Source organism: Macrosteles quadrilineatus, unplaced genomic scaffold (assembly GCF_028750875.1).
Source record: "Macrosteles quadrilineatus isolate MER2022 unplaced genomic scaffold, UCM_ALF_1.0 Scaffold_3__2_contigs__length_128488019, whole genome shotgun sequence".
Classification (NCBI taxonomy): domain Eukaryota; kingdom Metazoa; phylum Arthropoda; class Insecta; order Hemiptera; family Cicadellidae; genus Macrosteles; species Macrosteles quadrilineatus.
The window spans coordinates 8,387,519-8,413,782 of record NW_026542596.1 but is presented as its reverse complement, the minus strand read 5'-3'; the positions used below and the strand labels follow the sequence as shown (position 1 = coordinate 8,413,782).

The 26,264-nt window shown below is 35.3% G+C and overlaps 1 protein-coding gene across 3 annotated transcripts in view; it reads right to left on the bottom strand.

The window, feature by feature from the left end:
• Positions 1-867: 867 nt before the first annotated feature.
• LOC128988974 (stress-activated protein kinase JNK) overlaps positions 868-26,264 on the bottom strand; it is a 57,376-nt gene continuing 31,979 nt past the window's right edge. For 2 of the 3 annotated variants that reach the window (XM_054410795.1, XM_054410796.1), the window contains exons 3-11: positions 15,007-15,103; positions 13,552-13,712; positions 7,646-7,775; positions 6,974-7,171; positions 5,133-5,267; positions 4,417-4,546; positions 3,880-4,038; positions 3,230-3,354; positions 868-2,799 (exon numbers count right to left, since the gene is read on the bottom strand). In XM_054410795.1, coding sequence (XP_054266770.1) covers positions 2,644-2,799; positions 3,230-3,354; positions 3,880-4,038; positions 4,417-4,546; positions 5,133-5,267; positions 6,974-7,171; positions 7,646-7,775; positions 13,552-13,712; positions 15,007-15,072 — 1,260 coding nt within the window. In that variant the 5' untranslated portion in view covers positions 15,073-15,103 and the 3' untranslated portion in view covers positions 868-2,643. Of the gene's footprint in view, positions 2,800-3,229; positions 3,355-3,879; positions 4,039-4,416; positions 4,547-5,132; positions 5,268-6,973; positions 7,172-7,645; positions 7,776-9,479; positions 9,671-13,551; positions 13,713-15,006; positions 15,104-26,264 lie in introns of those variants that run through there. The other variant, XM_054410797.1, reaches the window with a different exon arrangement.

Here is a 26,264-nt window from a genome sequence, read left to right as displayed (position 1 = left end):
ATTTCACAAAAAACACTTTTTAACCCTCCCTGTTGTAGCAAAACTAAGTACTTGTTATGCCATTTCTATTGAAATAGGGGAAAATGTGATTTTTTTATGGAGATATTTTACAGTAAAACCAATCAGGCAAATTGAAGTTTGCTTAGTCTGCAGGTTTGCTGCGGCTGAGGTATTTACTATTTTCTGTGTTCCACCAATATTCTAATCCCACCTCTGTGAGGCTGGTTTAGGTCAGCTAATTGGAGACTCTACTGTAATTGAAATATTTGCCTCTTGGTTCCCTTGGATCTTATTGTGACTTCTTATCCCCTATATTACATCACAGTTTATTAATTAATAGTATAAAATGTATTGGTTGTATGGTTTTTAGATTCACTCGGTAAGTTATGAGATTCAAAACTCAAAACTAACACTATAAACTTAACCTCATTCATGTTTTTGAGGATAGTGTCAAGAGTTATTGATTTGTTTAGTGTTTGTTCTTTATCAAAACAATGTTTTTTTTTTTTGTTTAAGTTTATTTAGTTTGCATATTCATGTTATTATGAATTATATAGGTGGGCTATGTTTATTATGAATATGCAACTCAGGTTCAGAAGTCCAATACAGTACCTTAACATTTTTTATTGCACAGTAAATATTTTACAAGTTTTGCATTAGGATTTAAATATTCGAGATTCAGATTAGTGATTAAATTTTTTTATACCTCGGTTTTGGTTTTCACATTCAAAAATTATGGTTTTGTTTTGACCATTACTACTCAATAGTGTATTGGTGATAAATTAACTTAATCCCGCATGAGGGATACTAAGTAACATCGAGATTGATATTAAAATCTGGAATCTGGGTTCTACATGAATAACATAATTAAGAATCATATTTTATTGGTTGGTTGAATAATGATAGACGTGATTACAATAAGACAATATACCTGCATGTCGACCTTGAAAACTGATTACTTTATAAACCGCTAACTTGCGCCCACACACAACAAAATGGAGTCTGCCTAAAAGGATTCTATCACATACGATTTGGAACAGTGACTCGTGTCCTGCGGCAGTTCTAGCCTATGACTATACATACTTATTCACAAAGGAGATAGTGGAATATTTACAGAAAAGAACAAGGTGCTAGAAGGAAAGAACTACACACGACACTCTACTGTACTGGCAAAATGGACCGGACTGCAGATCTGTGTCTCTGCTTCAAACGGTATAAATACAGTATAAATTACATAAAATGGTAGTACTAAGGACTCGTAACAATAACGTCCAAACACCACACACTGCACCCGCAACAAGTTAAAAAACTGTACAAGTTATTATCGAGTTTTTGTACAGCAACTTAACACCTGATTGCATCTATACTCTCACTGCTTAACAACAAAGATGAGGACTCGACCACACTGTCTTTGATTGGATATTTCATCAAGTCAGCAAAACGAAAACTAAAATGTTAATGTCAATTTGTGAGAATTAATTGGTTGAATAAATCCAGTCCTACCTTTGTATGGACATTTCAATTTGTGGTTTAAAAGTGTAAAAATATTAGGCCCCAGACCAGCTGGGTCTATATATTTCAAATCACACCTTTTCAATTTCAAGAAATCTTATCCTTGAGGAAATAAATAATTTGGTGAAGAAAACAAACACTGAATCAAATTGTTTAGATAAAAAAGAAACTATTACATTACACAAACGTAGTTTGTTCAGATATTGATACAGTTAGTAGTAATTAGGGTTATAATAAAATGTTAAACATCCAGCATTGCCTTTCAGCCCGGTATAACAATAACAATATCATTTTCCTTGAGCAGCAATAATTTTAGATTTATAATTTTTGTAAAATTAGTTTTACAATCCTTTGAAAAAAAGACAGGTACTACATAAATGGCTAGTTTGCAAAAGAAACTATATATAAAATACAAGAATGTTACATCCGCTAACCTAAAGAAAATAAATTTATTACCTAATATATAAAATATTAATATTCAAATTAATTTAATATGACTACTCCCTAAAATAGTTAAAATAATAACATAATAAATTATATCGAATCAAATGGCAATTCTTATGATTATGTGCATCACACACCAAACGAGTCTTTTTCTACTATTCTATGTCTATAAATGTAATAACAACTGCAGTCGATCAATTATTTTAAAACTATCAAGGAACAAAACATTCATACAATGGTTAAATTAATTAAAAAGTCAATTTTAAAAAAAATTTTGGGCTGTCAAAATTTTTGTAGTTGTTATCAATAACAATACATTTTAGAAAAATAAGTAACGTTGTCAATGTTGTTATAAACTCTTAGTTAGTAATCTACCACTATGTCTAACTAAAAATGTTAAATCAACTACCAAAAGCCACTGCCAAAATTAAAAAAAATTGTCAATAATTAATATTCCGATGAAAAATTAAAAACCATAAAAATGTCCCACAGTTTAAAGAAACGTACCTTATATAACACCATTATATACGCTTATATTTATGATACAAACCAATTTGGTTGAGTGAATAATAATACAGAGGGTTTTCTTACACTTTGTACAGTACAAGTCCTACAGAATGAAACGAACCTAATCAAATAACAACCTGAATTAAAAACGAATGGTGGAATTAACGGGTTTTGGTGGTTCTACCGACGGGCGGCTGCGTCAGAGTCCTCGGGAGTTGTACGACTCGCGTTGTGACTCATCTCGTATTCCATCACCTCCTGATAGATCAACTCCTTCCATTGCTCTACAGTGTGCTCCCTCTCGTCCACGGAGTGGTCATACGGGCCTGGCGCAGGCTGCAATCAAACATGTGTTACATTACAATAGTTGGCGCAGCAAACCTGCACTCTGCAGACTATACTAAAATATTCCCTGTCCTAGGACGCTAGGCACGAGCCTGGGATTGTTTTTTCACATCACTTCAGGCTATACCTAGAGGTTGCGGCATTATCACTTAGATAAAATCCATTGGTGACTTGACGGGGATCGAACCCGGGACCTCAGGGACTGAAGTCCCGCGCTCTAACCACTACGCCAGCTCACTCCCACCCCCCCACGATTCCATCAATACTAATAATATTGCCAATTAAAGGGTTTCCTCAAACTACAAGTAGTATAAATGAGACCATAATGAGGTATAATTGAGAATGACGATATGCCCTTAAAAATGTAATCTTTTGTCATACAAATAGTTAAAAAAAATATTGGTCGAACATTCGTACTTACTGCGTTAACCTCCCCTTCGTCGTACCACACATTGATGTAAGGATGCAGCAGGGCTTCATCTACGGATATCCGCTTCTCAGGATCGATCACCAACATCCGAGATAACAAATCCCTAGCTTGACTGGCTGCAATTATAATAACACAGTTAGTCATACAATGGTTTACTTCAAGACTCATCCGTCCATATATGGCAACAGCCACACACAATAGAAAAAAAAAAAACAACTGTCTTTAAGTTAATTTCTGTAAAATGTGAAAACAAGAGGGGGCACAGGAAATTTGTTGTAGCGCTTTTTTATTTATATAATTTTCCATCAAATTTTTTTTACTGACAAATTAATCTCCATCGATCTTTAGGCCTACTCCCATTATATAACAAGCCATATAACGCAGTAAAAATTGTATTAGTAGATGCAAACAAAATTATAGTTTTATTTATAAAGATTGAACAGCGGACAATCTATACTTGTGTAGATTTTTTTGGTTAATTGTCTTTTTTAGCCTTGCATGCACATCTACAATATAGTCCTTTGGCTCTAGCGTAGAACATATGATGAAAAGCAAGGGGCACTCCCCTACAAGTACAAGAATGAACTTTACTGGCTAATTTTAGCCGCGGCGCTAAAAATGACGCTTTTTTGTGGGATTACCTTTAAGTTTGTTATGTTCTGAGGAGTCGGAGGGGAACAGTACGTCGGGGAAGAGTCGGTCGAAGGGGTAGCCTGGATACCGAGGCCGGTTCTCAACATAGTTCCTCACAGTCGGTTGTAACCTCTTCATAAAATCTCCACTGGGCGTACCAAGTTGTTCTACAAATCATACAACTACATCAAACACCTGTGAAATATGACTGCAATAATAGGACTTTTAACAGTCATGGGTTAGTGAACATTTTAAAATGACAAATAATATATAAGGTCTCCAACTTTGAAGATTCTTTAGGTAGTTGTTAAAATAATGTGCAAAGTATATCAGACTTGATACTTACATTCTGATTTCATGACACTCTAGTTTATTGACTCCCAATCAGATTTGCCATGGGGCCAAGGTATTCCAGTGTTAATGGTTGATATATTAGCTGAGTCAAAATTGTTTTAATTTCAAACATTTGTCCTCTTTGAGACTGTAAGTAAAATTAAAATTGATTTAAATTATAAAACAAAAGATAGAAAATGTTAAGTACTCACCAATGATTTTGTTCCACTGGTCAATGTGGTCAGTTCCTGGGAAGAGCACTCCTCCACGGATCATCTCCCCCATGATGCAGCCCACAGACCAGATGTCCACGTTCTCTTTGTAGCCCATACCCAGGATCACCTGCAAACAACGCTATATCACAGATCTGGACAGGTACCAACATTTATCCAATAATTTTACCTGAGGAAGCAAATGTGGATTCTATAATATAGACACAATTTATTGAAACCTAAACAGAAAGATTCAGTTCTAAATAAGATTGGAAAGCTCAGAGGAGCGAGTCTCAATTTATGGAAAGAGGGTTCTTTTATTAACCAGATCGGCTGTGAGATATTGGTAAAAGGTCGCTGGTTCAATTGTGACGAAACTGAGCCCAGTTTCCCTCGACCATTTGGCTTATAAAAGGTCTTTGGCTAAAGAACCAACTCAGTAGTCAACAACAAAGTTACTCCCTCATTTATTCAACACCCACCTTTTACTCAAATCAGCTTCACATGTTTGTATTGTAATTCAATCAATCTATACTGCTTCAATTTACTAGTCTAAATCGAATTTGCTGCCACAATCCAATCAGTATCATATTTTAACTAACTTGGTAACTATTCAAAACCGGTTACACTCTTTAGATGATATTTTAAATTGGTATGTTTACACAATTCGATTTTTAATTTAGAGCTATATTTCCTAGAGGTAAATTATTGCCTACCTCAGGTGCCCTGTAATATCTGGTGACCACGTACGGAGTCATCATAAACGTTGTGCCAGCAGTTCTGGCCAAGCCGAAATCTAAGATCTTCAACGTACAGTCTGATTTCACAACTATATTGCTGGGTTTCAGGTCCTGAAAATTAAAAACAATCAAGATTATCATAACGTGAATAGTGAATTTTACTAATGATATTAATTCTTAAAAAGTGGGTGCTTCTAGTCGGGGAAGCGGAACGTGCAATGCGGAGGGTGCAGTGTAGAGAAGCGATTTCTATGGCGGTCCACTCCGCTTCTAGGAAAACCCAGCTTTAAACTAAGAATACCCCTGCTACAGCAAACCTGCTGACTAAGCAAATTTCTATTTGCCTGGATTGATTTTCAATTAATCTATTAAATTAACACTAGTATACCTGTTGCTTGAATTCGAGCAAGCTAAAATGTTCTTACATTTAAAGTTCTTTTGAGAAATTTATTCAAGCATTTTAATAGTAAATTAAAATACTGGTAATTCAACATCCTCAAACACTACCGACGCAAAAACACGACAAAATCAGTGGTTTGTTATGGTTAAATCCTGAATCCAAGTTTAAATTTTATAAAACACAATACAGCCTACATATATCCATTTAGAATGTACTAACAAATTTTCTTCTTCCTGTTATTTAATTTATTTTGAATGATTTATAAATTTACGATTGACTTCTAAAGCGGTTTATGTCACAATAGCTGCAATACCATTACTGATTCAGATTGCAAGTGCAATTTTAAGACTTGTTCTTAAATTGTTATCTAAACACAAAAAAATCTTTTTTTTTTAAGGGTTATACCACAAAAAGGTTTTTGTACCAAGTACCAAGGACAAAGAGTGTCCTGGACTTTTTGTCAATTCAAAATAAATACACAGGTTTTTGATATAACTGGATAACTTAGCACTGTTTTATAATTATTGTTATTGCTAGAATACCGTAAATACTTCTAAAATCCTAAGATAGTCAAATGGCATTTGGATACATTTGAGCCAAGTCTCACGACGTTCAATGATAAAAGTCAGTGTCACGACATCCAAGATATAATTCTTGAGCTGTCTCACGATGTCCATTATAAACTGTTTGACTGCTGCACGATATAGATGTAAGTTACCGTTGTTTCCCAGCAATGTAATGGCAACATTTTTGGCCCACCAAAAACAGGTTGTGCATCCTATTATTTCAGCAACGTTGCCGAGAGTTTGTTACCAAGAGTTCGTTGCCGAGAGTTCGTTGCCAAGAGTCCGTTGAAGACGGCTGTTGCGTCCTAGCAATGGTTTTTTTTTTTTTTATTTGTGTTGCACGTTATTAAACATAGTCTTGTTTGTTAGAGCTAGTCGGTGGTCATCCAATTTTGTTAAAAAGATCACCAATGAAGTCAATTTCATCAATCTCTTCAATCTCTTCTTCCTCTCATAACATCAACAACAATATTTTTTTTCTTACTTAGAGGACGAGAGCTTATGTTCACTCACTTGTTAGCAAACAACTACTGACACCTTGCAGCGCACTGCAGAAGAGCTAGGAATACACAACGGAGAGAGGTCCGCAACTCTTTAGGCAAACCCACCATTAGATAAAATGCCCAATTATTCAATGTGCCAGATTAACGGCTACCACCAAAGTGTTTATTTTGATTTGGAGAAGTGTTTATTTTGATTTGGGGCTCTGTAAAAGCCCTTGGAAATTCCTGTGATAAGCTTATAATAGGTATATGAAACAAGTACAGGAATAGAATAATAGCAATTACTAACATAGCAATAACTTTGTTTTCATAAAACTTAAGTGTTTAAAAAGGCCAATTCTATCTCACCCTATGTATGATGCCAGCTGAGTGTAAATGCTTGATGCCACACAGCATCTGGTACAGCAGATAAGACATTCTCTCATGGTCCAAGTCCATCTGTATGACTTGACACAGGTTGGCATCCATGAGTTCCATCACAAGATACACGTCTTGGAACTCTTCCAGCGACCGTTGAGGTGTGAACGCATTGAGCAGGCCAATGATCTGTCAACATAGTAGCAAAGCAATAATTGAACGAATTTGATCCACAGAACCAAATTTAAAAAAATGCCTGACTTTAAGTAAAACTTTTAAGGATCGAACCAAATTTCTTTATCTTTCACTCATACCCAAGCTCTTATCTTCCATACTTTTAACCGTTTATTTTATGTGGGCCTCTGCCACTAACAGGTGGGCTCCTCATGGAGACCCACCAGACCCTGAGAGATGGGATTCAAGCCTTCAGTTTAAAGTGTTGTTTCTTGGTCAAGGATACAACAAACTATTCTGGCCATGTTTGAACTTTAAATTAACCTATAGAACAACAAGGTATATTAACTTCCTTTAAAAAGATTTATAGCTACAGGACATTTTCCAACACCATCAAAGGACAATAAAATATGTGCTACAACTGAGCAAAACAAAAATAAATGTTATCTAATATCTACATAAAAACTAGTTTCTGATTATTCTACTTACATTTTTATGATTGACGAGTTTCATTAGTTTGAACTCGCGGTAAGCTCGCTTTGCATGAGTTACGTTCTGGAATGGCCTGGAAAGCTTCTTGATGGCAACATTTTGTTGTGTGACTGTGTCATATGCAGCACTGCACAGAAACATTTAGACATACGTTAACAAACAAATTCAGTATTACGAGCTCTTGTACGAATCTTGATTACGTTAACAAATTAAACTTAAGGTTTTAATCAAGGTGAGGGTTAACAGAATAAAAATTAAATAATGGGACATCTTCTTACAGATACAGAGATTTTAACCATTTTGAATTTCCAGTTTCAAACAAATACTATATTAATTTGGAGACTCTGTAATCTTATGTCAATGACGCATTATTACTTTGATTTATTTTATAAACACAATTTGTTTGGAAAACAAACAGTAGGCCTAATTAGAATTGTGCTAATACTGTTAATCACTTACCAATTAATCTCTTTAATAAAACATAAAAGTACTTTCGGTAAAACTTTTAAGCTGAATGAGTGTTGAAGAGTGGAGTGAGATGATTTGTGTAGCTTTGTTACCGACTAAGAACAGCTTTTTTTTTAGCCAGAACCATCTTTTAAAACAAAAATGGCCAGAGCCGCAAGGTCCAGTTTTGAATGATCAATAAGCTACTGACTCTTCTCAGGATCGAACCCACAACAATCTGATAACTAGGCGAGCACAGTATCTATTCAACTACACAATATCAAAACTAACAACTAATTATATGTATGGTTTTGACTAATTTAATAAAAAAAGAACACAAACGAAATGATAACATACTAGCACAACCCAAAATGCATAATTAAGGAAATTAACAATTTTAGGTATTTGTCATAGCAAAATCCAGTACTTATTAACAACATAGTAATTCTATTTTTGTTCAACAATTTTAGCTACCCTCAATTCCTTTAAATACAAGTCGGGTCAGGGTACGTTTGGTTAATCAAGGCGTTTTACGAGCCTTCCTCTTCACGCATAAAAAGACACTACGGTTTGACAAGACGTTCTCTAGATGACCCAAACCAGTAGGTGGGGAGGAATCTGACAACCAGTTAGTGAACCATTTGGAACTAGGACTGGATTCAGCTCATTGTCCATTAGTTTGTCGATCTTTAACAGCTGTTTCCGATCGTAATGAGTGGAAACAGACACAGATGGCGAGGGTGTCCAGCAAGCTAACAGTCAAACTTTGGGAAATGGTTTCTTGGGTCAAAATAAAGGGAAAATCAAGTATGAATTTGTTTTCCAAAAACACAGTGTGGTACTATGGTTATAAGTTAGAGAAACATTTAGTTGACATTAAGGACCTAAATTCCAGTTGATACTCCCCTAGGTATTTTTTTCTTCTTGTTTACGCCAGTGACACTTATTAGAAGAGAAGATAGGATGGGTGTTTGGGAACGGTCCATGCCCATATGATTTGTGGGTATGCCGGGAATCAAACCTGTCCCTCCAGCACAAAACCACCAGACTAGCAACACTCCCATTTGAATTTTTAAAATTCTATTTTGACGGTGAGATTTATGAATTGAATCATGACACTTATTCCAAAAGCAAAGGGCAAAACGAGGGGTGGTTTTGCGGGATTTGGGGAAAAAACATTGTAGCAGGGTCTGGCGATTGTTGAAAAAATTACGCTTTAAAGGGCTTTCATAGTTATTTTTTAAAATAATTTCCAAAAAAAATTAAATTTCCCATTAAAAACGCAACAAATTAAATAACTATCCTAACCCAATTTGAATTCAAATGAGTTGGGGCCATCTAACAGATTTTACCCATGTGTAGAGGAGATCTACTGTAAACTTACCAAACCATGCCTTGAGCTCCTATCCCCTTGGGGATGAGCTGTGTGTAACGTTCAGGAACAGAGAACTCAGTATCCCCAAACTCTTGTGTATAGAACGCCATCTTGGGGACTATCATGAGTACGATGGCAATCGCATGCAACAACTAGGTACGATATACAACAACAGCTAGCTCACGGTGCCAAATCAAACACTACGCAAAAATAATAACAACACAATTTGAAATACCATAAAAGAAAAAACACTTTGGAGGATCTCAGAGTGTGATAGTGTGTTTAACATTAATATTAGTTATTTTATTGTATTTTGGAATAAATGTGTCTATTTAAATGTTTTATTCTTATTCATAGGCACAATAATTAAAAATTGTTAAAAATATCAAGACAAATTTAACAGTAGATAAGTAGCAGAATGCTTGAGGAGCACCTCACAAAAAGATCACCCGCCTCGTAAAATTTCACCAGAGCTGTCTACCATTTATTTAAGGTGGTCCTCTTCAATCAAGCTCAGCCACAGAAAGTTGACAGTTAATAGTAGTTTACGCAACGATTGCGTTAAGTGAGTCTTTACGACACGAGTAGAAAATTTAAGGCACGAGCCTTGGCGAGTGCCTTAAAAACTTCTACGAGTGTCGTAAAGACTATTAACGCGAGTTGCGTACACTACTTTACCTACGACCGTTTTTTAATTACTATCAATCTGGATTTAATTACTAACAATCACTAATGATAACTTTTTAGAGAGGTTATGTTTTCGTGTATTGTCATTGCCACTGAAAGTGATGCAACGACTTGTTGTATAATCAGCTGATTTCCTGTAATTACGTGTTTGTTAAACTTCATTAAATATTACATTGCTAGCAGCATTCTTACCATAAATAATATTGTATCAGGTACAATTCGGCAAATATTTAATTTATTTTTGGACTTCCACCAACTTAATTAAGAATACGCTAGTATCAACATGAACAAGTCGGATCAACAATTAAATTGCTCAACTGATCAGCTGGTTAGTTGACGTTCGAAGCATTACAATTTTAATTCTTTTCTCTCAATACTTGAACCTCATTGGTTCGTTACCTGTGTGGATATGAGAAAACTATGCGGATATGAAATGAAACTATGCGGATATGAAAGTAAACAGCTGTAAAGTGAAACTTTTCAATTCTAAGAACTGGACTGAAATGGCTACTTTAAAAAACGGTCGTAGGTAAAATCTTTTATGAATTGCAAACCAAACCTAAGAGAGACAGGGTTACAACTTTCAATCCACGGAGCTATCTCCTAATTGTGGGGACAAAGCCTTAGACTGCTCGGCCATTGATAACAGCATTAATAACAGTACCTAGTCAACAAAAACCCCATAGGCCTACATAGCATAGAATTACTTGACTGCCAAGATTCTGCGTACTTCAAGGTACCTTCAACTTTTCATGTTGTTTTACATTCTTATTGATTGCCGATATATAAGACTTTATGACTCAAATGATTAATTGCCCAATACACTGTAAGCACACTCTGAGAAACTCAAAAACTAAAATACAGAAACAGGCAGAAATAACAAAGTAATGTGAACACAGGTAAAATAATACAATAATAGACAGTTTTATACTGAAGGAGGGACCTAAATGTATTAAAATATAATTAATAGCATGGCAAAACATAAATGTTGACTGTAAACAAAATAAAATATCAATAATTATGATTTTATTATTACAACAGCATATGTCTTCCCAGAATCTTTTAATTTAATGATAATACACAACTTGTCAACTTATATCACTGACTAGAAATAGAAACCTCATCTATCGACCAGGTGAGTTACAAGTTTTTTAACCAAAGAAACCAGTTAAATGAGCCGCTTATTATTGAGCTACTATAAAAGCTATATTTTCACTCATTTGCTGTACTAGTACTATTATAGTTTATGGATGCATTTTAACATAAGCCATGGTTCAGAGCTTTCAGTGAGTTGTCCTCATAGTTTTGCCATTCAACAAGTTGGTGTCTAAGAAATAAAACAGGACTTTACAGCAGCAATTTTTCTCTGACGGTGGCTCCATTAATTGAACTACATTAATAATGTTTCTAAAACTAGCTAAGCTACAACTTTTCCATAACATCTAAATATATAAAAGGCAAAGCCCTCACTGACACACTCACTCACTCACTCACTCATCACTAATTCTCCCACTTCCCATTTACCTAGGAGGCTGAAATTTGGTACACCGATTCTTTAGGCATTAAATAGGAAAACTAAGTTGTTTTTATTCTGATCGGACTCTCGGGCTCCGCCCCAGTAGCTCTGGAGTTTCCCATATTAACCTTATGATTTTTCATATTTAAAAGGAATTAATGAATCTTATAAGCTGTTTCAATTAAACAAGTCGGTTCTGTTCTATGATGTTCAATAGCTTTAAAGTTACAAGGATTGCCAACAGGGTGCAGCACTATTATTATTTTTTAAATTTATGACAGCAGCTAATTTGCAACCAAAAGGTGAGTGAGCGTAGCGAACAAACTTCAACCTGGAGGCGAGTTAGCGTAGCGAACGAGCTAACCTGAAGGCAAGTGAGCGCAGCAAACGAGATCCAACCTAAAGGTGAGTGAGCGTAGCGAACGCACCTTTAGGTATATATATTAGTATATATATTTAGTATATATATTATATGGCTCAATCACCAGGACGTGATTGAGCCATGCGAACGAGCTCATCTTGAAAATTAAGAAGTTAAACGGGGCAAAGCCCGCGGGTACAGCTAGTTTAATCTAAAGGCGATGAGCTGTTTAAAGCGTAATATATTTGTTGTCATTTACAAGGAAGTTTAGTGCGGGGCCGTGGTGGAATTTCATTTAAAATTTGATATAACAGGCAAGTACCAAAAATACAAAATAAAATAATACAACAAAAGTATGACTTTACTTCATGCAAAGATAATCTAAGTAAGAAGCCTTGTACAAATAGAAGGGCAATTTTGTGCAAACAACAATTTTGTGGACACATACCAATGTGGGCACTAACATTGTATAAATGATAATAGTTCATAAAATTATAAGTTCAGCAAACAAAATAATTAATAAAAGCAAATTTACAGATAAGAGACGATAATAGCCTACATCGTAATGAGCAGACCAAATTCAATTTACTAACATTCAATACAGTAGGACCCCTCATATCCAGCAACTTCGGGACTAAACCTAGCACGGCTAAACCAACTTTAACTTAAAATGACATAATTTTTTTAAACTTTGTTTTAAAAAAGTTAAAATATCATATTAGGGGTTTTTTTTTTAAATGTAGTTTAAGCAATAGACACTACTGATAACAGTTTATGCTATTTAGACACTAACCACTCAACTGAATCAGAGCAGAAGTATGCACAGTTTAACAACAGATAACTTTCATTGGTTTGTGAATAGATTTATTGTGATAAACAGACACACCACAATAAGTACTTGAGTCAACTGTACATCGTCAGCTCTCACAAACTTACTTTTGAATTTTGAGAGGTCAAATAAAACTAGGACTAGAAAATGGGTCTGAATATGAGAGGATCTGCAAACTACAAACTACAGATTTTACATAAACCATTTAACCCATTGCAGGAGAAACACAGAATGTATGTTAAATGCACCACAAGCCTAAATGCAAAGTAGGCATCCAATACATGTGTTTACCACAGTCAGTCTATGCTATGGGAAGATGCAGATTGTCCAGGCATGTCAACAATAGCTTATCGAGCATGACAATAGCATTAAATGTAGCCTGGTCCATTTATCAGGGACAGCTGAGTCTAGTTTTGAACCATAAAAAAATGTCTGACTTTTCTCAGAACCAAACCGGCAACCTTTAGATCATTAGGTGAACACTAAAATTACTCAGCTACCCAGATATAGAAAAATGAGACTGTGCTAAACAAAATGCCAATGAGTTGCTGTAAAATTGCATCATAGGCTCGGTGCAATCTGTGACTAACAAGTTAAAAACTCCTCAGCGTACATACATCATACATGTCCTCACCTGCAGCAGGAAGGTGCACATTGTTGTACAATGACAAGTATTTGAATTACTAACCAAACAATTCCCTGAGCTCCAGATCCTATAGGTTTCAGGTTTTGGTATCGCTTGAGAATGGTGAACTTGGTGTCACCGACCTCCACAGTGTAGAACATGGAGGTGAGCCTAGAGGACATCTTGGGGCTAAGGAACGGCATGCGACCTGGCCCACTCACCAACTGTAACCAGAAATCCATCTCTTTAATTGGTAGCTAATACAGTATGAACAACAAGGCATACAAAATTAGAAGGTGAGGTATTTTTTAATTTTATGCAAACAGCACAATAAACTCTCATCAATCTAAATTCCATTGACACAGATTTTGATTAATCCAGACCAGTGGCGGATCTAGCCCCGAGTACTACGACTCATCCTTCACTCATATTTGGGTTAAAATACGCACATAGTGGCGTCCCCATCTTAAATAATTGATTGATTTGATTGATTTGAAGATTATTGGGAGAGGGGGGCTGGTGAAAAACTGGGTTCTTATTGCCGCCCCTAATTAGTGGTACTGTACTGTAATCAGTGTTGCTATCTCTAATACTTGTACTATCAACATACCACATTGTGTTTCTTGGATGACTAACCTCGTGCAAGCAGATGTTGTAACTTAGGCTGGTTTTATGCACCGCGACAGTCGCGAGTCCCGTGTTGCGCCTCGTCTTGCGGCTGACCAAAATGTCACGCGACAGTGACACTTTTTTGTCGCGTAAACTCACATCCGGTGGTGGGGGAATTAAAGAAATCAGTCTGTTCTCAATCCAATGTTGTGTGTTGTGTTTGTGATGTAGAAGTGATTATTAAGTTGTTTAAATATAGACCCTATAGTGTTGTACACGTTAATGACAAAACCCCAGTTATTTAAACAACACGTACAATTTACAGTTTGAATTGGGTCAACACGTTAAAAATGTCATTACATAATATAATTATGCAATTTATATTACAAATAAAGGGTAAAGAACTCATTTATATACTGATGATTAACATTAATCAATATAAATATATGGAGAATATACCACGTGGAGTATAAAAAAGACTACTGTCGTGCCGCGACTGTCGCGGTGCATAAACGTGCCCATTTGATCCAATAGAACTTGAACCGCGCGCGACACATTTTTTGAAGCTGCGATTCTAAAACCTGTCGCGGGTATTTAGAGATCTCCGAGTCGCTTGTGCGGCAGTTTGTCGCTGTCGCGGTGCATAAATGCTCCCATTTAACTCAATAGAACTTGAGTCGCGCCGCGACACGCGACTGTCGCGGTGCATAAAACCAGCCTTAGTTTTTTGTGGCTAAAGTCTAAAAACATTGCCAAAGTCAATGGTGCACACAGCCTATCAATCAAGCTGGATTGGTAAGTAAAACAAATTAGCGGCACTGCACTCTGGGCAATGGCTGAAAATAGAAACGTCCAATGAATGTGTAATCTGCTGACTCTGATGGGTTGTCTTACAAGGTATACACATACCGTAGACTGGTGAGTAGCATTGGCAGCGTGGTGAGAGAGGGAGAAACAGGGTATCAGCACGGGCATGTGTCCCACACCTCTTGTCGCATTGCCTGGCCTGCAACACACCCCATACATTCCATTATAATCGTGTAAAATGATACAATGAACAGCTGTCGATATATCGACCATCAAGAATGAAATAACCATACCTTATTTACAGCTAGATATGCGAGTATAACCACAGGAAAAAATGTAACCCAGAACTCTCACTTAGCAAAATAAAGACAAAAAAATTGCTTTTGAATTTGCTTGTGTCTACACCAGAATCTAGGAGCGCTGTTGTCACTGGCTGATGGCCTAGGCAAGGCGTGACGACAGTAGGAGAGAGAACTGCACCGTTGCTATCGCCTGGTCATATTTACAAATGACTGGGACGGTGATGTCGTCCTGTAATCCAGCTACTAGGAGCGGAATTGAAAAAAAAAGTTAATTTGTTCATCAGATGTAATCAAGCAATGTGTTCCCCAAGTTATTGAGTTGCACATTGTATATGGTTATTAGGTTGTTATAATTATAATTGTATATTAAATTAAATTGTATGCTTATTTTACCAAGTTATTGTTTTTTTTTTTATTCTTTTTTTTTATGTGTAGTGAAGTGTGAAGAACTTTTATTTTGATGAAGCAGCCAGTAAGGACTCTATCACGCACAGGTCATTGTGACCCATGTGATATTTTTATTTCTTAATGTATTTGCTGCAAAATAATGTGTATAAATAAAGAATTTCTCTCTCTCTCTCCCTCTCTCTCTCTCTCTATTTGTTTTAAAATACGCACATAGTGGCGTCCCCATCTTAAATAATTGATATCATTGCCTACTTAAAAAAAAAAAAAAAAAAAAACAGTACCAGCATGGCTCATATTCTAGTGTAGACTCCAGCAGATACAAACGCGTTGTTCTTTTGGCTCAGTAAGGGTTTTTGGGTTAGGTCTTTATTCTGTGGTAAAGCAATAGTTGAGCGCAGATAAGGAGTTGTTAAACGCTGAAATCAGAAATTAGCATATTATTACAAATCCAAATTCCTGACGATGTTCCTTACACGCCGTGTCGCCGGTGCACCGTTGTTGCATTCTTCATGATCTGCAGGCGTTACACCGGGCAAAATTATACAAACAAAGATGTAAATGCGTTGTAGGTAGGAAATATGACCGAGTATAACGAGATAAGGAGCCCCACTAATCAATAAGTGGGGGAGGTCCCACTGAAAATTCTACACTCTTAACGTTAGTGTACATTATTCCATCGATAAGGCAGCAATTACTACAACCAAATAAACAATACTAGTGGTCGTTCCGTGGTCGAAACTCGACCAAAAATAATTAATGTACAGACTTCTATATTTTCTCCCCACACTGTAAATAAAACATGTGATTGGGATTTCTTCCATTTGTTTTGATTTTCGGTACTTATGTATTATACGGAGGCCACTTATTTTACAGCGCGCTGCGGCGGTTAGGTTAGGTTGGGTTATCATGAGTTTTTATGACTCATCTCGTATAGTTCGATTCATACCGAAACTAGGAAAGTTCTACAAACATATTTATGATAACCCAACTTAACCCAACCGCCGCAGCGCGCTGTAAAATAAGTGGCCTCCGTATAATACGTAAGTACCTGATTTTCTGTTTACATTTTGTTGTTATTTCATCACCATCATGGCAACCCAGTTGGTCCATGTTAATTTTTTGAAGTTTTCAAATTTGTTTTTTGTGCTTATTTTTTAGCCTATTTTAATTTATAAAGGGATTCTGCACATCTACAGGCAAATATCTTTCTAACAGTATGCGTAGATTTCCCCTGCGATAGACACGAGCTGAGAAAAAAGGTTTTAAAGAAACATGCTTGCCTATTAATATACAGGGTGATCAACTCAAGGAGGCCACCATTGGGATGTCGGAAACGGTAAGAATTAGAGAAAACTTTAAATGGGGGACATTCCTTTATTTTTTGTAACAGTTAAAAATATGATTTTAGTTTTTCAAAATTCAGCCGCCATTTTCCAAAATGGCGGCCAACTTTGAAATTTCTTATGGAACACCCTGTATTTTAGAACAGGATAGAACATGCAATTTAAAAACTTTTTTATTCTTGAAATTTTTTCGATAAACCCACTCGTTTAGGAGTTACAGCCTATGGAAAAATGACTTCCGGTGTACATTTTACATCATGTAGCTCCAAAAAAAGTAGGGTTATAGCGAAAATGCGAGGAGAAAATAAGGCAAATAAGTCTTAAAATTGCATCCACATTCGATTAAGACCATAAAATACACAGTTTTCCACTTTTCAAGTTTGCCGCCATTTTGGAAAATGGCCGCCATTTAAAAAAAATAGAATTAATATTTTTAACGAATTTTATGGACTTTTTGGAATGTGGATGCAATTTTAAGACTTATTTGACTTATTTTCTCCTCGCATTTTCGCTATAAACTTACTTTTTTTGGAGCTACATGATGTAAAATGTACACCGGAAGTCATTTTTCCATAGGCTGTAACTCCTAAACGAGTGGGTTTATCGAAAAAATGTCAAGAATAAAAAAGTTTTTAAATTGCATGTTCTATCCGAAAACATAAAGAAATGTGTTCTATAAGAAATTTCAAAGTTGGCCGCCATTTTGGAAAATGGCGGCTGAATTTTGAAAAACTAAAATCATATTTTTAACTGTCACAAAAAATAAAGGAATGTCCCCCATTTAAAGTTTTCTCTAATTCTAACCGTTTCCGATATCCCAATGGTGGCCTCCTTGAGTTGATCAGCCTGTATAGATAGATATACATAATTTCGAACCATGCAATTGTTTACAATCGAAATTTACAATTGAGTTGGCAACAGCTGATTTGTACTCCCTAGGGGCTAAAACGCTTTTTCCTACAGTCAACTGACAAATTGGCCTTCCTTGCACTGTTTATAGCACAGAAAGATGCTAATTACTGTATCTACTTACTTTTGTCCCACACTTTTACTTTCTCCCCCTATACCATAGTATATGGAGAAAGTATTGTTTTCGTCAAAATTTTCGAGTTTGAGTTTTGAGTGGATATATTCGTTTTGGGTCCCCCTGGACCCAAAAAAGTGGTTTTCGAAGTGATGTCTGTGTGTGTGTGTGTGTGTGTGTGTGTGTGTCTGTGTGTCTGGATGTGTACAGAGCTAGAGACTACACCTGTGGTCCGATTTCGATGAAATTTGGTATGTAGGTTCTAATCCATAGTATCTCCAGGCGTTTTTTTCATTTTTTTGAAATTTTGACTTTTAATGGGGATTTTCCCATAAAAACCCATAAAAAACCGGAAAAATCGGATTTTCTCAAAAATGGCCCGAACGATTTTGATAAAAATTTAGTATGTTGTAGCCCTTTAAATTCTGAACAAAATGGTACAAATTCCATTTCTGTAAAAATTACGGTTCAAAAGTTATGGTAAATTATGTTATTTTCCCATAAAAACCGCATAAAATAACGAAAAAATAGGATTTTAGACAAAAATCCGGTTTTGATTTAACACTGTATGTTATGTTATGGTCCTTACAATTGTGATAGTTTTTCATTTTTTAGAAATTTTTATTTTAATGGGGATTTTCCCATAAAACCCCAAATAACGGAAAAATAGGATTTTCCCAAAAATGGCCTGAACAATTTTTATAAAAATTTAGTATATTATAGTCCTTTATATTCTGAAGAAAATTTTACAAATCCCATTTCTGTAAAAATTACGATTCAAAAGTTATTGTAAATTATGTTATTTTCCCATAAAACCCCATAAAATAACGGAAAATCAGATTTTTCCAAAATTGGCTCGAACGATTTTGATAAAAATTTAGTATGTTATAGTCCTTTAAATTCTGAAGAAAATTGTACAAATCCCATTTCCGTATATTTACTCTCACCGCTTACTTACGATAAAGGTTGTTGGCAAGCTTATGGGAGAAAGTATGTGTCAGAATGCTGATACCGTTTATTTACTTTTGCCGCACACCAGTATTCCAACCAAACAACACAAAACAGCATGCTTTTATTATAGGCTAGTCAATCTAGAGTCAAATTAAGCATAACATCAAACTTAAGGCAATAGAAATAACAAATATGGGATTTTGTCAACAAAGGTGTCCACAACATCATACTAAAAATCAAGGACAATCGAAGTGGCGGAAAGCCGCCATATTGGAAAAAAGCTTCCGCCAAATTGGATTTATGTAAGCTTTTAGTAAAATAGCAATAGTTTGACAACTAAGCGTATTAAACATCTGCGGTTTGTTTTAATAGCTTCCTCATTAAGTCTACTTTAAGATAACAACATTTATACCATTTCAATATTGTTTTGTTTGAATGGGAGAGCTTTAAATTTAAAAAATACCAAATTTCAAAGATTTTTTTAGTAAAACCTTTAAATCTTTGCAAATACAAACTCAGGTGATATGAACATACAGTACATGTTTTGTGGCTATTATAATAATCTGCATTAAATTTTGAACAATAATAACCATCACATCAGTTTGTATCTTGCTTTGAAGATGGGATATATTATGGGATATATTTGTTATTAGTCTTCAACTTAGAACGATAGCCGTGACGCGCGCCGCACCGCTACACGGTAACATCTAATCCTGGTAAAATACACTTTGAGGTGGGAAAAATTGCTTTAAGAAGGTTAAGCCCTATTTTTAAATCATACATACAAGCTTTGTCTATAAATACAACTACAAGATAATATACAAACAAAAATCCGACAAAATCCGAGCATAGGAACACTGAAAAAGTAGACGTTTTCAAACGTACCAATATTCAATTTTTCATAATAGACAATTACAGTAGTAGCATTGACTATATTAACCTATATAGTCAATGGTAGTAGTCAGATAAATATAGGATATGACCTTAAAAATTTCCAATGAAACTTTTTGTAGTTTTATTTTAGTGTTGGGTTGGCAGAGTGACATACTAAAAGTTGTTAAAAATTGGTCCACGGGAAACCCCCCTAAAATGATTATTAAAAATTGCTGCTTTTTTTTAAGGAAGGCGCGAAATCAGTGGGGAGTTACGCTGACCGCAGAAATAACAAGAGATACGTTGAAGAAGAGCCAAAATCTCCAACAACCGGCGCCTGTGGAATGATGGACGATTACGCATAATAATGTTGGATATGCCATGCCGCGCATGCGCGAACCACCCCAACCCCTTCCTACCACTGGCTCATTCAACCCCCAACCACCAGCCATAGAAATGTTATGGCGTAATAATCATATAACGGTACAATAGTAACAGACACAGCACTCGCCTTATGAAGGCACTGACCTTGATGAAGGCGTTGAACTAAGTAAAGGCATTTAGGTACAGTAGTATTATCGACTTAGGTATTAAATCGATTATTTATCTAGCCTGTTCCCGGCCTTGTCGGTCCTTGCGGGATACTAATTATCCCCAATCAAATTCAGTTTTTCTAATTTGAAAGCGTATAATACCGACAGATGAAAAAGGTAAAATTGCATTTGATTTGTCAATAAATGCAGTGCTTCTCTGAAATAATGATAACATAAGAGATCAAATGAATAGTTTGCCTTAACAAGAGCAGACTTTTAACAAAACAACGACTGGTCGGCAGACAAAGAAATCCTAATATGATAATCGCAGATGAATAAATGAATTTGTTTAACAATAGAAAAATGTAAACAAAAGAAACAATTGACCATAATCGCCATAATTAAAGACTAGCTGTTACCCACGGGCTTCACCCCGTTTGACTTCATAATTATTAATAAAACTATTGATTGGTTAAGTTAAGGAAATAAAAGCTGAAATAAACAAAGCAAAATAGGTACAGTAATAAAACAAATAATCACACCTGATTTTAATAAGGTAATAAATTAAAAGAATAACATACACATAAGTACAGCTGAGGTATTTTTTACATTAGGTTTATGTACTACCTAAGGCCAATTTATGAAATAATGGATAGTTTTGCGCAAGGTTTCTCGTCATGACGAACATTTTAAGTATTTTATGGTTTATGGGGGTGTGACTTGTAGTTTTCTCAAAAGTTTATGGGTACTTTGGGATTTATATATGGATAAGTATGTAGGTCTAAAAGAATAGTCTCCTTTGACTATCGATTTTAGTCTACATCGATGATTATGACAGAAGCGAAATTTTAAACGAAAACTTCTGACCAGCTGTCAATGAAATACTCGACCTTTTAGGTCATAAATAATTAATTGGTACAGTAAGTATGAAAATTTGTTATAGAATTTATAAATTGATTACTTTGTCGATTTGTTCGGTGGGGTTTTAACATAATTAATTATGCTCTTAGAGAATTTTTCATCTTTGTCAATTTGTTTGGTGGGTCTTTAACATACAGGGTGGAAAAAGTCCCGGGACGGTTAAATATGAAAATAAATATAGATATAGCTTCAGAACTTGGTACACAGTTACTGGGCATAAAGATCGTTTTAACACATTATTAAATGACGCGCTACTTCTTTAGGGGGACGGCACAACAATCTATAAGGTCTATAAGGGTGCAAAATCAATTAGGAGCATATTCCATAGGGTGGAAAAATATCCGGGACGGTTAAATATTCTTAAATGTAAGCATAGGTCAATATGCACATCAAATAAAAGGTCTTTACTAGTAGAATATAATCCCACAAATTTGAGATCAAAAGAATAACTGAGTATAAAATGGAAGCCGTTCAAAGATTCAAAATGGCAGATTCAAGAAATCTTGAATGCCTGCCATTTTTGACTCGGTTGTCTGTTTGAGTTCAGGTTTGTGGCATTGTATTATACTAGTAAAGACCTTTAATTTGATGTGCATATCAACCTATGCTCACATTTAAAAATTTCTTTTGACTCCTAGTGGGTCGTATCCCTGAAGAGGTAGGCCTAGTGTATCACTGGTTCATATGTTAAAATTATGTTAATGCCCAGTAACTGTGTACCAAGTTTTAAGTCTATCTTTATTACTTTTTTAAATATTTAACCGTCCCGGGACATTTTTCCACCCTATGGAATATGCTCCTAGTTGATTTTGCACCCTTATAGACCTTATAGATTGTTGTGCTAAAGACAATTTTAAGGTTAATGTCGTCCGGTTTACGTGCGTTATTTTTTTACTATTTGTTTTTTTACTTAAAAATTGTTTAAAACTCGATTGAGCCTTTTAGTATATGTGAGCATACTAATCGTCAACCTTTTAGAAACGTAACTAAGTAACCATAAATACAGTAGTGCAAAAGTCAACATTGAGGGATTTATCTCTATAAGACATGACGACCAATCGATATTAACTTTTAGAAGCATCATCTTAAACTTTAGAAATTCATGGGGCATATCACGAAGGCATTTCGATTTGTTTTAGAGCAATATAATTTGTTTTAACTAACAGCTGGTTAAATATAAACTATGGAACTATGAGGTTATTTTATTTTTGTCATTGATTATAGGAAATAAGTAAGATTAGTAGAGATAGGCCACAGTTTAAACCACAGTTTTAACCAAAATTAATTAAACCACAGTACAAATCGACGCTCTGTACACGAGTCTTAATAAAAAAGGATAAATGCAAATTATTTTACTGCTCCACTTTTCAAGGAAAGATTAGAAAAATAAAAAATGTTTACATGTTTCAATTCTTCATGGTAGCTTTTTCTTTACAAATGTTTGTCTGCTTTAACTTTGTTTGGATTAGGCCCGGAAATATTGATGTCATAAAAAGAAGATCAAGAATAATCAGGAATCACGATTTTTAATTACCACCACAACCTCAGCCGATTTTTATACAAAGATTGAACACAACGTCAACATTGACCTAGGATACTGCAATTAGACAAACCATCCTTTTATGAAATCGTGTTCAGTGTGGTTACGTTTGGGGGTGCCTATCAGCGCCCCCAAACGTGAAAATATCACTTTTATTTCAACTATGAATATATTAACTAATATGGGAAATTACGATGTACACTTATTCAATGAGGGTGGGTAACTATTAAGGATAGAACTGATAACGGTATGGATAATAAACATTGACAATTACGTCATTAGCTTTACTAGCGTGTTTACTTTTTATATTCCTGCTACATGTGACCAGTTCTTTTAGTAATCGTGAGTTCTTTTTTTTTTTCAAATGAATGTTATTTGAACCAAACAGCTGTTTCAAAACAAACTGTTATTGTTTTTACTTTTCTTTGTTTACACTTATTTATTTAGCAATTAATGCAGTGAAATTGATATAAAGGATAGGTGTGACGATTTATGTGTACTGTGAATTTTATTGGATATTATCGTTTTATTTTAGGTCGTTTCTATTCAGACCTACTGGAAATTGTGTATAGTAGTTGTATTGTGGTGATAATAATTATGGAAGAGGCAGGTATGCTATGGAAGGTGGTATCGTCGACTAAGTCTATACACTTCTTAATTGACTATTACTCTCCCTACTGTAGGCTACTTATAATCATTGTGCGTCTGTGCGAATCGGCTGCAAATCTCACTTCAACGCTTTTCTTATCGTAAAAATTGCAGAATTGCGGGTTTATTGTAAAATTATCGGATTTAAAATGCATATCGTATATTTCTATGATGGAATAAAAACATATTTTGTCACACAACATTTGTTTACAAGATGATTTTTCACATTAAAACTGCAAGGAACTTTGTCTTTATATGTGTAAACTAGCTGATCTGAATTGTACACGGTTTTAACTGACTACTGAATTCCCGTACGTAGGACGGGCTAACACCTCGTATTATGTAAAACGATTTTAAGATTAACCTCTGCATAAAATTTCATCTGACAGCGTGAACTTTTACTCTAAAACTGACAACTTTAACATCGGAATGGAACGCCTGCTGGAAGGGAAATACACTTCAGGGGTTTTCACATTACAATGAGAACAAGGGTATGATCAGCATTGCATTTCAAGTGGTGCTCCAGTCAAACTAGGGTTGTCAAAGAGCAGATATAACTACGAGTACCAACACACCGGCCCAGGGTGGTGCCGAATCGATACTAGCACTAGCTCTACACCATCCATACACACGCGTCATACGTCTGCATTCCAGTACCAGCACGCGACGGTAATGGTAGTACCGTAGTGATTGAAATGTGTATAGTATTGTAGAGTAGTAAGTTTTACATTTATTTATACAGGGTGAGTTTTAAATGAGTTCCCCCCCCCCTACTTTTTTCTACATTTCTTAAGATATCAACTCCAGACCACGTCAGATCATTGTAGAGTAGTAAGTTCTTCATTTTGACAACAACTAAAAAATAAGTATACACCACATAACATACATAAATCTTTATCTAGCACTATTTTGCGATTATGTTCTTAGTTTCTAAATGCACAATGTTAAAATGGGCTAAAAATAATGTTATAAAAAGTTCTCATTAGAATGGATCAAGATTTTTAAAAACGGGTTGCAGCATCGTATTCAGCATAAAAACTAGTTTAAAACGATGGGTCACAACCCTACCTTTACATTTGAAAAAAAACTTTGTATCCAATATGGCGGATCCAAGATGGCGGCCAAATATTTATACCCAGTCAAAATGAAGTACTTACTACTCTAAAATGATCTGACGTGGTCCGGAATTGATATCTTAAGAAATGTAGAAAAAAGTAGGGGGGGAACTCATTTAAAACTCACCCTGTATATGGTATCTGGTACCCAAATTAGTTATCAAAGAATCGAAAACTAAGAGAGAGATATAATTTTGACAGAAGACCTGTGAGCGGGCATTCTACTATGCTCCATTGTACTGATAACTTTTAGCAACGGCTATCTGGTACCCAAATTAGTAATCAAAGAATCGAAAACTAAGAGAGAGATATAATTCTGACAGAAGACCTGTGAGCGGGCATTCTACTATGCTCCATTGTAATGATAACTTTTAGCAACGGCTAGTTTGTGTTCGTGGGGTGTGAATTTTACAATCGGGGAAAAGTTTAGACACTCAAGTTCCAGGCTCTACAGAAAAGTAACGTAACTACTTAAAACACGGAGTGCATTAAAATATATCTTAGTTTTATTCTACGTATTCCTATAAAAATATTTTTTTGTTAGCTCGTTTATGAATAATAGTTTCCAAAAGTCAGTGATACTACGTACAGGGTGTGTAGATACAAACACTCTTTAAAAATGTGTGTAGTTGTTCTAAAGATCGAGATATAAGAATAGATCACACGTACAGGGGTCTGAAATGCATGGGTTCCTGTTCTGTCCGTCTGTCTCCGTGTCTTTTGAACAAATATACATGGCTTAATAGACCGACTTGATCACAAAGTATCAATTTTAAAATGTATGCCAATTCAAAATGGTGGCCATTTAAACAATTTTACTTTAAGCATCTTACCTTCTGTGGTGATTCAACAAACCCTAAAAAGAATATATTTTTAGGACACTAATCCAACGGTACATAGATCGGCAATCCGCTCAAGAACAACCTAGATCAGATGACATAACTCTTGAGGTAAGAATACACTTCTTGTACTGATCTGATGGTGGAAGCGTCGAAACAGTAGGATACACTTGGACCACAGGGGGAAATAAGGTAATTTAACCTTTTTTATTGGTCAACTAATATGTATCGATTTTTGTGAGACCTTGCATCGCCCAGATCTAGTACCTCCCAGAACAGCAATGAGAACAAACATAATAAAATCCATATAAGGCCAGGGACACACTTGCCACTTGCCGGCAAACTGGCCGGAATATGAAAACACTGTTCCGGCCTGGCGAAACATCGGGTCCGGCGGGGGAATGCTCCGGCGAAACCACCCTTTTTTTAACAAAACCAATTGTTTTCAAAATTCCGATTTTTCTCTTATTTTAGGGATTTATTAAATGGGGAAATACAAATAACGTAAGTTACAATAACTTTTGAACCTAAATTTTTACAGGAATTGGAGTTATAACATTTTGTTCACAATTTAAAGGGCTACAACAGCATAGCCCATAAATAGCATAGCATAGATGAAGTTCTATGATACTACATTTTTATCAAAACCGTTCAGGTCATTTTCGATAAAATTCGATTCTTCCGTTACCGGTACCTATTTTATGGATTTTATGGGAAAATCACTATTAAAAATATAATTAAAAATACCCCCGCCACAGCAAACCTGCAGACTAAGCGAATATCCATTTACCTGAGTGGATTTATACTAAAATATTCCCTAAAAATTGTCAGATGTATTTCCTATTTAAATAACATTAAATTAT